The sequence below is a fragment of the Sinohyriopsis cumingii genome, chromosome 6, assembly GCF_028554795.1.
Source record: "Sinohyriopsis cumingii isolate HCF-2022 chromosome 6, ASM2855479v2, whole genome shotgun sequence".
Lineage (NCBI taxonomy): Eukaryota > Metazoa > Mollusca > Bivalvia > Unionida > Unionidae > Sinohyriopsis > Sinohyriopsis cumingii.
Genome location: NC_142966.1, coordinates 150,548,246 through 150,561,694, shown reverse-complemented (window position 1 = coordinate 150,561,694; position 13,449 = coordinate 150,548,246). Strand labels below are relative to the sequence as shown.

Here is a 13,449-nt window from a genome sequence, read left to right as displayed (position 1 = left end):
ATGTTAATTTCCCTTGACGCTAATCTGACCCACGATTTTTCTCCATGTTAAATTTCCCTTGACGCTAATCTGACCCAGGGGTCTCTGTAATGTTAATTCCCATTGACGCTAATGTACCCCACCTTACTACTAGTGGTGATGTTGTTCAGGGTCTAATCAAAACGGTGGCTCCAAAAGCTATCCCGATTGCAAATGAATTAGGAATGAAAGCCATCGAAGTTGTTCTTGACAAGGTTATTGGCTTTGGTGATGTTGCAGGTAAAGCATTCTCAGCGGTCCGAGACAGACTCGAACGATCAATACGACGAAAGCCTCAGCCAGTAAAACTGCCCAGCACCGAAGTAATGCAAGCAAGTGTCAAAAAATAATAAATCAAGCTGCAAATGAACGACTAAAAGAATTAGCTGGCTTACCGTCGTCCAGTAACCTTCGACTGACAAAACAACAAGCTGCTGAGAGAGAAAAAAAAATGTTCAGTCGTGTATCTGACCCAGCATCTGACATGAGATGAATCAGTGCAAGATTAACATTATTATTCTAATGGTGCACTTGTACCTGACGCACGTGGACGAATCGAACTACAAGTTCAAGATACAAGCAGATATTTCTTGCCCGTCGAGGCATTCATTGAGATCGAATGTTAACTTCAGAAGGCAGATAACACGGCGTATGGAATTGAAGATAGAGTTGGTTTTGATAACAATGGTGTTATGGCGCTATTTAACAGTGCCACAGAAATAATTGGTGGAAAGAATATTGAATCGTGTCTCGAAAAGGTTGACATTGCTACGACGAAAGTGGGACATGCAAGATATTCTCATGATTATTCCCTGCCCGCTGGACCGTCAGTGATGCTCGCCAAACATATCATTGATCACCTCGAGAACCGTAACGTAATAATAAACGCAGCTGGAACTGAAGTCGTCCGATCGATAAATGATAATTTCAGCCAGGGATTCTCAGCAAGTCGATCGATGTTAAACGGCGATGAAGACTATTCATGTGTAATTCTACTATCACATCTTTGGATTTTGCAGAAATGTTAAAAAAAGTTATTTCCCGTGCTAAACACAAAGTTGTTCTTGTTCGAAAAGCCACAAGCAACAATGCAATCTGGTACGCTGAAGGCGTTATTACAGCTGCAGCTGTGGCTCTGAAAGGTAAACTAAGACTGACAAAACGTTCGTTGTGGATACCAACAATAATATCGCCGCTGACGGAAGAACAACGGTTGCTCTCTTTTATAGAGAGGGGCGGAAAATAAACGTTGTCATGGTTGACGATGACTACAGACAGAATTACAAGTAATATTACTGGTTTATTCACATGGCAGATAGCATCACAGCATAGAGTTCAGCAACACGACATATATTCATAGCACTTCAGGATAACACACAGGTAGATTCACAGACACGAGACCTAATGGTGTTTGATACTCTCGGGATTAGTGAAGTTTATCTGAGGATAAAAGGACATCAAGAACCATTTGAAGAAGTGTTATTGGAGTTTGGGAAAAATCATTTCACACGTGCGCATCACCGTTTGATGACATTTATGGGGCGTGATCAGAATGCTTACTCCGGTTTACCGATATCTCGTCGGGATTTCGCAACATTATATCCGATCTATTATTTCTCACTGGAACATTAAGACTCATTTAAACAATCTGTCGTTAACATACATTTTCTAGCTCGTACAGGAGCGCGCAATCAGCAGCAGCTGCTGATTCTAGAGTAATCGCTTTGATATTATCAGACAAAACAACATAGCTCGAAGGTGTTGGTGGACGAAGAAGGGTCGTTGATGCACCTGTGGAAAACATGAACCGTTCATGATGTTGTATAAAATGTCATAGCAGCACGTAAATGTTACCCTGACACCTAGTCAGATGAAAAAGATACAACCAGCGTCGACAAAGAATTGTGGAACAACAACATTACTTTAATCAACAGTGTTACATGGCCCATTATCCGTCGACCGAACGTCAAATGAAACACTTTAATGGCGCTAAGAAGTCATATACTGATATTCAACGTGATCTGTCCTCGAGTGCGATCAACGATACAATAAAGACTTGTGGTATATCCCCACTTATTGAAGATATGCCAGCATTGATTTCCGTTGCGGCTACAGCTGTTGAAAAAGCATCCGCACTCGGTGCCTCTGAAACCGCTGCCAGGACAGGGTCTTCGGACCGGCCCGAGGACCGTCTTAGCATTGTTTGCGGTGCGGTTTCAGCTGTTGAAAAGTAGCCATACTCGATGCCGCCACCAGGAAGGCATTGACGAAAAAGATGCGACAGGGACTAAAGACCTCAAAGAAAAGAAAAAGGCGACCGGGTCTAAGACACCAGGAACGCGGTAAAGTCATGCTCTGTGCTTACCAGGAATGTTTTGCTAAGCAAGCTTCCCCTGTCTAATTTTGATTTGCTTGATGGTGCTGATCAATTAAACATCGAATTCTTTAGAGGAGTTTTGTCCGCGATCAATTAACAAAAGAACCAAACCGCCTTAAAAATGGAATATTTAATCTCGATGGAAGTTCGGGTCACGGGGTTGCATATGCTATTGATCCACGTAGTGTTGTTTATTTTGATTCGTACGGATTTGCGAAACCAAGTGATTTTTTAGGGTATGTCGCTGCCCTGCACCTAGCGCCCCCGATCTAGTATTCAACATTACCAACGCAGACATTAACAGATCCACCTATATGTGGTCCGGAAGCGATTGCAGTACTTAGCGCTATATCAAAGTCATCAGAACATCCGCATAAAGCTGTTCACATATACACTACCGGTCGTTTTATACAGGTTAATCATTTATAATGGTAGATATTTACGGAAGATATCATGCCGCTAGGGTCAGAGGTAAACATGGTCCCGGTGAAATTGATTTTTCAGCACGAAATGAGCTTGATGGTCTTATGAATGACAGAAATGAAGTTGTCGTTTTTTCAGGATCAATATAGTAACTGAAAGACGAGCAATATTAAGTTATTTTTAGGCGCAACCAGCGATAACATCGTGGTATTTACTAATGACGAAGAATCATAAGTAGAAAGAGGGGACGATATAGGGCAATATGCGAAATTAACATGGGCATTTTGGGCCTGTATAATGCATTATGGGAAATTAACATGGTGGGACCTTATAGCCTTAAGGTGAAATGAACATGGTGGAACCGTATAGCCTCAATGGGAAATTAACAGTATGGGCCCGTAAAGCCTCAAAGGGACATGAACATGGTGGGTGCGTATAGCCTCAAGATGAAATGAACACGGATGGGATCATTGCAATCCAAGACATCACGGCTATGAGAACAGTATTACAAGTAGCTGACCTCAGTTTGGGTTAGATAGTAACATTATTTGAAGTGGCTATCTCCAGACTGCGCACGTGTGTAATAGGTAACTTTTCATAATGATTATATTCTTGTATCCGAGATTTATATATAAAGCATTACCTAGACCTGAAGTTATGTTGGCGGTATTCATAAATTTGCATAATTGTAATGATGCTATAAATAGCTATAATCATGGAAACGAGCAAAGCCAAAATGGATATAACTGAAAGTAACGTTAAAATTACGAAATTGTCACAGAATTTAACGGAAATTGAACATATCCCTAACATTTGATTACATTGGTTTAGAATAAAATGGATAAACCTATTATCTATTTGTAGCCACAACTTTTATAAACGTCCTGTCGAAAAACTTAGCATTTATTTTTAGCCATAATTTGTGGGAAAGTCCTATAGAGAATCCACTTTCTATTTATAGCTACAACTTGTTGAATTTCCTTTTTGGAAAACCCCACTCTATTTATAGTTCAACTTGTAGTAAAGCATTGGGGAAAAACCTTTCTATTTATAGTCTCGTCTTGTAGGAAAATTCTATTGTAAAACCTAGTATCTATTTACAGCTACAACTTGTGGAAGCTCCAATGGAAAAACCCAAGCCTATATTCATAGCCTCAAAATTTCTAGCTTCAACGATGTCACTGTACTGGAAACAAGGGGCAAAATGGCTACAGTGTTACAAGTGGCTGTCCTCAGTCGGGCAGCTACTGAGTAAATGTGTGCAAGTGGCTGACTTGAATACGCGCAACTGTAGGTAGGTAGGTGAAATGAATTTGATACGGACAAGGGTTTGTTGGGACAAACACAATATACACATACATATACACCACACAAAGAAACAAATACAAAACAAAATATAGCAAAGGAGTAAAGATCTTTTCGAGACATATGAGGGACCCTGATAAAGTCCGTTGGGGTTTCTTCTCTTCTGGCAAAATACTATGGAGAAACCATGGTACATATTTATAGCGCAAACTTGTGGAAAATTCCTACGGAAAGAAAATCCCATGTATATATTTGTAGCCTCAACTTGTAGAAAAATCTTATAGAAAAACCTAGTATCTATTTATAGTCACAATTTGTGGAAATTCCTATGGAAAAACCAAAATCTATTTATAGAGCCACAAAACGAACCAGTGTTGCAAGCGAATGACCTCAGTCGGGTGACTACTAAGCAACAGTGTTGCAAGTGGCTGACCTCAATACGCGCTACTGTAGGTAAGTGAAATGAATTTTATAGGGACAAAATGAGTTTTATAGGGATACACACACACACCAAACATTGTGTTTGCTTAGAATGTAAACGAAGAAGATGAAATCTCAGAAAATGGCCTATCCCTTACACCAAAAGATACTATTCTTCACAATACTTACACCATAAAACATCCCAATTCCATCCAAAACTCCACACTTACACACACACACACACACACACACACACACACACACACACACATATATATATATATATATATATATATATATATATATATATAGCGTCCGATATAAGAGAATCAGATGAAATCGAACAAAATATCTATTCCTTACACCACAAAATACTAAAAAATACTATCCATCACACCAACTATACCATTCAGTATATCATACTCACTATCCAAATTACCCTGTTGTTCGCTTAGAAAGTAAGAGGAGATAAAATGTCACAAAATATACTATCCCTTACACCACAAAAAAAACTTTTCATCACATCAACTATACCAATCCATGCCCCTTAACCACGCTATCCCAGAAACGTCATGTGTTAGCTTATAGTGTAAGAGAAGCAGATGAAGTCTTACAATATATACTATCCCTTTTACTCCCCCCAAAAAAATATACTATCGAACACACTAACTATATCATCCATCATCCCACACATTATTTTAAAAAAATGTGTTAGTTTAGGGTGTAAGAGAAGGAGATGAAAGCAAACAAAAAAATACTATCCATTACACCATTATACCAGCTAACATTCCACTGCCACCCAACACCCGTTAAACACACTATTCAAAACGCCTTTATCCATCATTCTATAGTGTCAGTGTCTGCGTGTGTGCACATTTATCTAAAGACACAACAATGTTGGATGAACAGACTGACAAAGTTTCCCACATGCATGGATAAAGTGCTTACGTGAAGGGAAACATTCCATCCATTTCAATTCTAACTAAAATATAACCCAGAGGAATAGAGAGAGGTGAAAGTGCATATATTCATACAATGTCAAGAAAAACAAAACACACGATCCTTACTATAAAATATAAAGACCAAGAGACACTTACGTGTTCTTTCTGTTATATTCTCTGTTATAAGTTACAATGAAATTTTACATTACATCAAGGTCAACATATTGGATCAAATTGTCCATTTTCCCAATTCCATCTCTTCACTGGCACAAGGTCTTTTACCTGGTAAAACATTTTGAAGTTTACAGCGGTGCAACTAAAAATTAAAGTATTCCATATCATCTACGCAGACGTTAAAGGTCTTAACGATCCTGCTTTCCCAACCGATGGTTCCAACGACCATGTAACAGATTAAACAAGAACAACACAAGTTGCTGAACAAGTCCAAAATGGGTTTTGTTACACTGTTGTCATAACTGACCGGGAAAATGACCCCCTTATTGTATCGTGGTAAGGATTCAGTTGATGTGTTTATTAAATCGCTTGAAGATTCAGCAAAATGGATATGATAACAATTTTATTCGCCTGCCGACATGATTATGACGAGTGATGATGTTAATGCGTTTTATATGGTCTCTTACTGATAGATCCGTGTTGGTCTTTTTGATGGAACTGAAATTGGAACTGAAGCTTCTTGAATTCGTAATCACTGTCGCATCACTGGTGCGTATAAAGAAGCTGCACACAATACATGTAATTCATAATTACGAATTAAGCCAAATGAGGCAAAAATTTATATGGTGCTTCATAACCTGCATGGTTATGATGGCCTTCCAAAAATACAATCAGTCGCGTCAGCGTCAAAGGCATGATTAGAAGGTATTTCAAGCAATATGGAAAAATGAATGATGTTTAAACTCGGAGAATTACTGTTCATCGATTCGTTACAGTTTCTGAATTGGTCCCTGGACAAAGTGATGACCAATCTAGTGGCAAAAAACTTCAAAATCACTAGTCTTTATTGTGCTATTAACAATGATTTGTTAACTAAAGAAGGTGTGTATCCGTACGAATACATGAGTGATTGAGACAAATTTGCCGAAACTAAGTTGCCACCGATCGAAGCATTTTATTTGCTGCTTTCACGTGAAGGTATTTAAGAAGAAGATTATGAACACGTACGCAACGTTTGGAGGGCATTTGATTGTAAAACTATGGGTGACTATAATTATTTGTCTTTTCACACCAATGTCTTGTTGCTCACTGATATGTTTTGATGCATTTCCTGACACTGTTATATGAGTGTATAAATTGGAACCTGCACACTGATTCTCGTCATCGGAAATGGCTCTTGATGCACTTCTATCAAAAACCAAACTCGAGCTGAATTCTTGACTAATATCGATAAGCAATGGCAAGTAATCGATATGCACACTCAGACCAAACATAGACATTATTCCAAACAGCTACATCATGTATCTTGAACCCAATAATCTGTATAAATGGACAATGATGCAACCTTTAACCTTTGGAGGAATTTCATGGATTGATTTCGCACATAAACACTTACACGAGTACAAGAGTACAGAACTGCTCGGCCGATAGCGAACTCGGACTACCCAAAGGGGCCCATTTACGTACTCGGCCCATTACGTAATACGTACTTGGCCTATCGGTCCACGATTTAGATAATAGCAATGTTGTTGCAATGTCCTTTTTATCCATTGCATAATTTTTAATTTGTGAGCATCTTTCAGTACCTCTTTGTGTGAATTTTAGTATATCCAGTTAAAGTATAAATCATACAGATCATATAAACAGATATTCAGTACCGATTTTTCAATAATGGGTGTATTGTTCTAGAATTTGATTCCACATACTTATAAATGGCAATTAAATAACTTTTTCTTTGTTCGTTACAATTTCCAGCAACGTGATTGACCAGGCCTTTTGGAAGTTTTGGGTTCATGCCTTTATGAGCGGAAAATAATACATTAGCACTACCCACTGGCAATAATTTTTCCTACATTCGCATCTGTGTAAAATATTTGAAAACGAATTGTTCGGGAGGGACTCAATAACTCATGTAAAAGAGTTTTAATTAGTCTGTATTATTTTATGTAAAATTTCATTATAAGGATTAACTAGTTTATTTTTCGCGGATCATACAGTTTGTACAGAATTTATTCAGTTCATACTTCAATTATTCACTATACTTACCACCAAATAAAAATCACAGATGCAGTGTTGTTTGATGGACCGACCGTGAGAATTACTTAAAATTAATTTGTATGGACCGAATCTGTAATGGGCAAACCGTGAAAGTCATGACCTCTCAATTAAATTATTAAGGACTGAATCTGTAATTGGCCGACATTGTTTTGGGTCGACTGCGGAATGGGTCGAGTATCTTATAGAACAAGAGCTCCAGCCACCGAGTAGAACAGCAGCAGCGACTACGGATACTTCTTTGAAGTTGCTCTAGAATACCCTGAAGAACTACGAAATGCTCTTAGCAATTATTCGTTAGCACCAGAAGCCAGTCCCCAGTGGGTAATTGCCACCTAATCATTCTGCAATCGTGAACGAATCAGGGCTTAAATTTACTAAATGTACCAAGCTTTTTCCAAGTCTCAGGACCAAAATCAATTATATATTACACTATTGCATGTATGAAATTAGCAGTTGTACTTGCAGTTGTGAATTCGTGTAAGTAAAGTCCATCGCTTGATTTGTCTTTCGCCAAAGCGCATGGATGGCCCCATACATTTAAATGAACATGTATTTGCGCACAAAGTCCACCAACGACTTTGAAAACGATTTCTTTAAACCCATGAACAATTCTGTATGTGGTAAGACGATGGAGAATTTGTTAAAGCGAATTCGAATTGACCTTGTCCCTGACAGTGAACAAGATAAATTTCGAAGGCTTATTCATGATCAAGTATTTGAATCAAGACAGATCTTTGATGGTGAATATAATGATGTTCATATTATACTAGCAAAACTCAAGAGTTACAAAACCTATCTCTGTTGGTTAATTAGTACTAATATTAGTACCCTTACTCGTACATCGTGGACAGGGTACTAACATGAGCATATAAGTGTTAATGGAGCAAGCCGGGTGTGAATCACACCCGGCGCTCTTTTAGCCTAAAAATAACACTTTAAACACATTCCTTGCATAGAATCCCATAAATTGAGTAGTCCTCTTATTTAATACCGGAAATATCTAAAATCATTGTAGAAATAGTTGTAAAATCTCGTTTACCTTTTTTAGCCGATATTTTCGTTTAGTTTGTCCGCCATATTATTTCAAATAATGATTACTTCCGTTCTCAGCCTTGTTTTTTTGTGTGCCATATAAGGACATTGACGCCTTATTTGGAAATGTAAACAAATCGTAGTAAAAATTTGGCGCCGATTGCGTCAGATATTCTGAGCATTAAAAGTAAATACGGTTTATCGGCAACTTTGAAATTCCACCAAGAAGCGATTATTCGCACTTGATTGATAATAATATAGCGTAGAATGTCCAAAATACGGTCTGGCAAGCCTTACGTAGAAAAGGGGTCACGGCGAGAGTCTCGCGTTATCTGTCATGGTGGACAGGATAAGGTTTGAGTAACCATGCCAATTTATTTTATCGTGTAAGGGCTTAATAAATTCAAAATAAGCCAAACTTCTTTCACAACATGATTATACTTATGTAGTAGATTTCTACACTGTTTGTTTTTCTGACTTTAGTGATGATGTTTTTTCGCTCCATTACATGATATGGGATCAGTTCGTAGCCTCAACCACAACAAATCAAGCTGAGGCTACGAACTCGTAGCTATTGGTTAATCAGCACGGACTTTGTCGAAATTGTAATCAAATAAAACAATTTTACCAGAATCGTGTCAAAACTTTTATACCGACACTAACCCACTGCTGATGCATATAACCAACTACGATGTTTTTTTCGGATACTGCATCAAGCACACTCGCGAAGGAATTTGATAACAGCGATTATCCGAAAGAATACCTGTCGTTAAGTAACACCAATGGGAAGGTTGTTGACAAATTCAAAGATGCTTCGACCTAAAATGTATTCGACCGTTGTTGGATCTAAAAACATTGAAAAGACGAAAGGTGATTCATTGGTTATTGTAAAAGGATCTCAGGCATTATGTCTACGTGGAATATATTCGATTAGCACACACAGCAAATATGATCTGGTCGAAGAAACATCGCATCGGTGCATACCGATGTATCAAAGTGAGTTTGTCACCACTTGATACTAAACGATGGATATTTCCAGATAAAATTACCACTTACAAGTTTAGGTATTATTCCACTGTGAATCACCTTGTGATTGATACACTAGTGCGTTGATACACTAACGTAATAAAATGGGTCTTGGTGGTAATTCCATTTTTGATGCAACTACACGTTCTTGCACTTCCTCTCGCACAAAATGCTCAGTTTGGTGGATTGAGCCTGTCTGCTGTCTCCTGCCCAACGGTAACGTATTGGTTTTGTTGGGGTATCAATCCGTTCCGAGATATTAAATACATCGACGGATCATACGGGGTCAGTAGCACGACTATGACGTGCCGGGTTGTTATGCCGCCACTGTGGTAGGTGTGTTATGGTTGGGGTGAAGTGCTCCCAATATACTATTTAAATTATTATAGAAGACCCACCCAGGCTCGATTTTGGTTGGAAGTTAAATTAATGAAAGACAGATGTAAAGCTCCAAGCCCCCAGTCAGCAACGCCGACGGTTAAATGATTGAATATACAAAAAAAGTGAAATTCAACGAATAACAATTTAATAACAATTCAATATTCAAGTGCTTCAAATTTCCCAAGCACTCTCCTTCCGCTCGACCCTGTGATAGCCTATTACATCATTTGATTAGCAATGTAAGATAGCTTTCCATCTGTCCTTGTATTCTACTCGTCTGTGCATTCTTCTTTCCTATTCCTCCAATTTCTTCTCCTCTTCCTCCCGACTTTCTCCAAATTCCTTTTCCTCCTCGACTTCTCGATATTATTCCTCCTTCTCCACTTACTCCTCCTCGACTCCTTTTCCTCCTCATTATCAACTCTCTCCACCGACTAGAGGTGTCTACTCCGACTCCTCTGCTAGTCCCACTTCCATCTCCCCTCTTAGAGACTCGGGACTCAACTGAACCGGAAGTTTTGTCCCCAAAAAAGCTTCATGTGAAAACACAAAGACGGTACAATATTTTCCTTAGCCCTCTCATCTCACACTACACCAAGCATATCATCAGATAACGGCTATTAAATTTCTTCGGTCACGCATTCGTTCACATCGAAATACTCACACGTTCTTGTGTGGTAAAAAAAACGTCTTAATAAAAGCACGGTATCAATTACTTCTCATACATACATCATTAAATTGCGTCACATCAGTACATATTCCTAATCCCATTATACTAAACAATATCACAGCAGTCAGACGCATTTCTTTACATTACAACTCATTCAAAATACACAAATATTCAAATATCCATGCTCTGATATATCCATATATCTATATTAACTATTCTTACACACTTCAACCATTTTCCAAATTCACAATTCAAGCATGTTTAAATTCTAACGTATCACATGAATAAATGCACTAGTTTACTACTAAGTAACCTAACAGCGAATTACAAAATTAATTCTGACCACAAGCTAACAATCTACATAATTCTCTACATAATACACAAATACGCCTGTAAATTAACACTACAAAGGTAATTCTACGTACTAAACGATCCTAGTAATTAAGTGTACATACTACACATAATTACTATTACAATGCCGTAATATTCTGCAAAAATCGAGCAAATAACTTACTGACCGTTACGAAGCTTTGTCTTTCCTTAGAATCTCCTCTCTAAGTTTTACCGCCAAATTACGAGTGGCTTCCTTGGAGTAACCCTATTTTGCTCAGAAATCTTCCTAGGCCAGACTACATTTCGCTTGCTAGTTAGAACTTATAATTCGGATCGAAATTGTTATCACACCTTCTATCTCAATTCCGAATGGGCGTCGCTGTGACCCGATCCATTCAAACTTAGCGGACAATGTCGTCTCATTGTCTGTCCACGTGCGGACGGATTAAGAACAGCCCCGTTTGCCCCTCGCAGGTTCCTCTGATCTTAGGACTCGTCTTTAGCACCCAGTGTGACGACTACAAACCTGTCAAATGACGCGAGCGGTTGCCTACACCAACTCTACTTTATTCCGTTCATCCGGGTCGCGTGAACCTTACATAAGAGATTACCGCTAGCTTGCGGCAATGTTTAGACATCAAACCATGGTTTGTAATAATACCTTCGTTTATTCGCGACTTACAAACTGGGACTGGGCAAACGTGACAACGACGTTGCCCCTACAGATTCTCGTGGTACATATAAATACCATACAAAATTATTCCCAAGTAGTTCTAATCGTGATGGTTGCGAAATCGGTTTTTGAGTAACCGCGAGTGTTGTTTTACCGAATCGGTGCAGCTGATTTTACCCCAATCATGAGTGCGGTTTATTTATTTAGTGCTTGTGGTACTAATGTAGGTCGTGCTACCCATTGATGAGATCGTTCTAAATTGCCAGTCTCCCACATCCGAATGCGAGAACTCCGTGACTTTATGAAGAATTATTGTGTGTATTGATATCCGAATAATCGTTCGGCAAGCATGCAATTAAATCGTTCCACAACGACTTGGTTACAATGTACAGTGCCATGTCCAACAAGAATTCATACTTGATGTTTTTTCAGCATGCAGTAACAGATCTGAGAAATTCTTTACCTGTATTGACTTGTAATACGCAAGGCCTTTTTTAGTAGTGAGCGTGCATAAATACTTTTAAGTACATCAGCGACATTTGCTGAATCTTTTGACAATAATGGCTCAGCGTCTTTCTATCTGCTAGCAACATCGACAATGGTTAACGTGCGCCGTGACCAGGTGCATGATCACGTGGAAGAGATAATAGATCATTTTGATGAACCTCGTTTGGTATCTGGACATTAAACCAGACAACTGCGGAACAAACCAAGAAAGTTGCAGAAACCACAGAAGCGATGATGGGAACACAACAACAACCTGGTCCAGTTAGGAGTACACAAATGTAATTAGCAGAATCACAAAAACAGTTAGGGCAATACGACCTTTAATCGATGAATGTAGAAATTCGATGAAGAATCACATTGTTGACCAACATAGACCCTAATATTTCTATTCGTGCATAAGAATACACACTCAGTTCTGTCATTTTAATCAAAATTCCAACGTATGCGGTTGACATCGAACGGTCGTCAATAAGGATCAGTTTAACGTCGGCCTGATAACATTTAAGATAACAAGCTATGTTTACGCATGGGATATCATATCGCGCCTGATATTGTCAGAATTATCTCAACGATGCAGATGAATTTAACCTATGGTGCCATCAGTGGAAGTTATTAAAGCAGTTCTGAAACAACAAGCGTAAGTACGGGATGCGCAGCTGTTTAGGGTTACATACTGTTTGGATTTTCACCAACTGTGGCACTATGTGATTTGATGATTACTCCCACGTCGCCTGTGTATCTTTCATGTCATACTAATCGGTTGACATATTGCTGCTTTAGACGGGCACATTGTATATATTCAAGGTGAAACATTAATAATACATTTGTACCTTAAAGATCGACCTAGTAATTAAGATAATAACAGTCGCACGTGTATCTGTAATACCAGTGCGTGTTGTTAACGTGAGAAACCCAATTTACGCGATATATTGCAGAACTGGCAATTGGTGATGTTGTTCGTGGATTGTTTGAAGGGGAACTAAATGGTTTCACTGCATTATCATCACGCGCTGCATCAATCGCTAAAGAAGTTGCAAAGTGAGCTGATAATATCAAAAATGTTACTGTGGATGGGTTGAAAAATCTGGAAATGCGAGCAATTCAATCGATT

General features: G+C 38.6%; 1 protein-coding gene across 1 annotated transcript in view; it reads left to right on the top strand.

Annotated features, from left to right (window-relative positions):
- The first annotated feature begins 203 nt into the window (after positions 1-203).
- Positions 204-13,449, top strand: part of LOC149798260 (uncharacterized) — a 106,778-nt gene continuing 93,532 nt past the window's right edge. The window contains exons 1-3 of the mRNA XM_089960858.1: positions 204-258; positions 1,038-1,160; positions 3,922-4,069. Coding sequence (XP_089816984.1) covers positions 204-258; positions 1,038-1,160; positions 3,922-4,069 — 326 coding nt within the window. The remainder of the gene's footprint in view (positions 259-1,037; positions 1,161-3,921; positions 4,070-13,449) is intronic.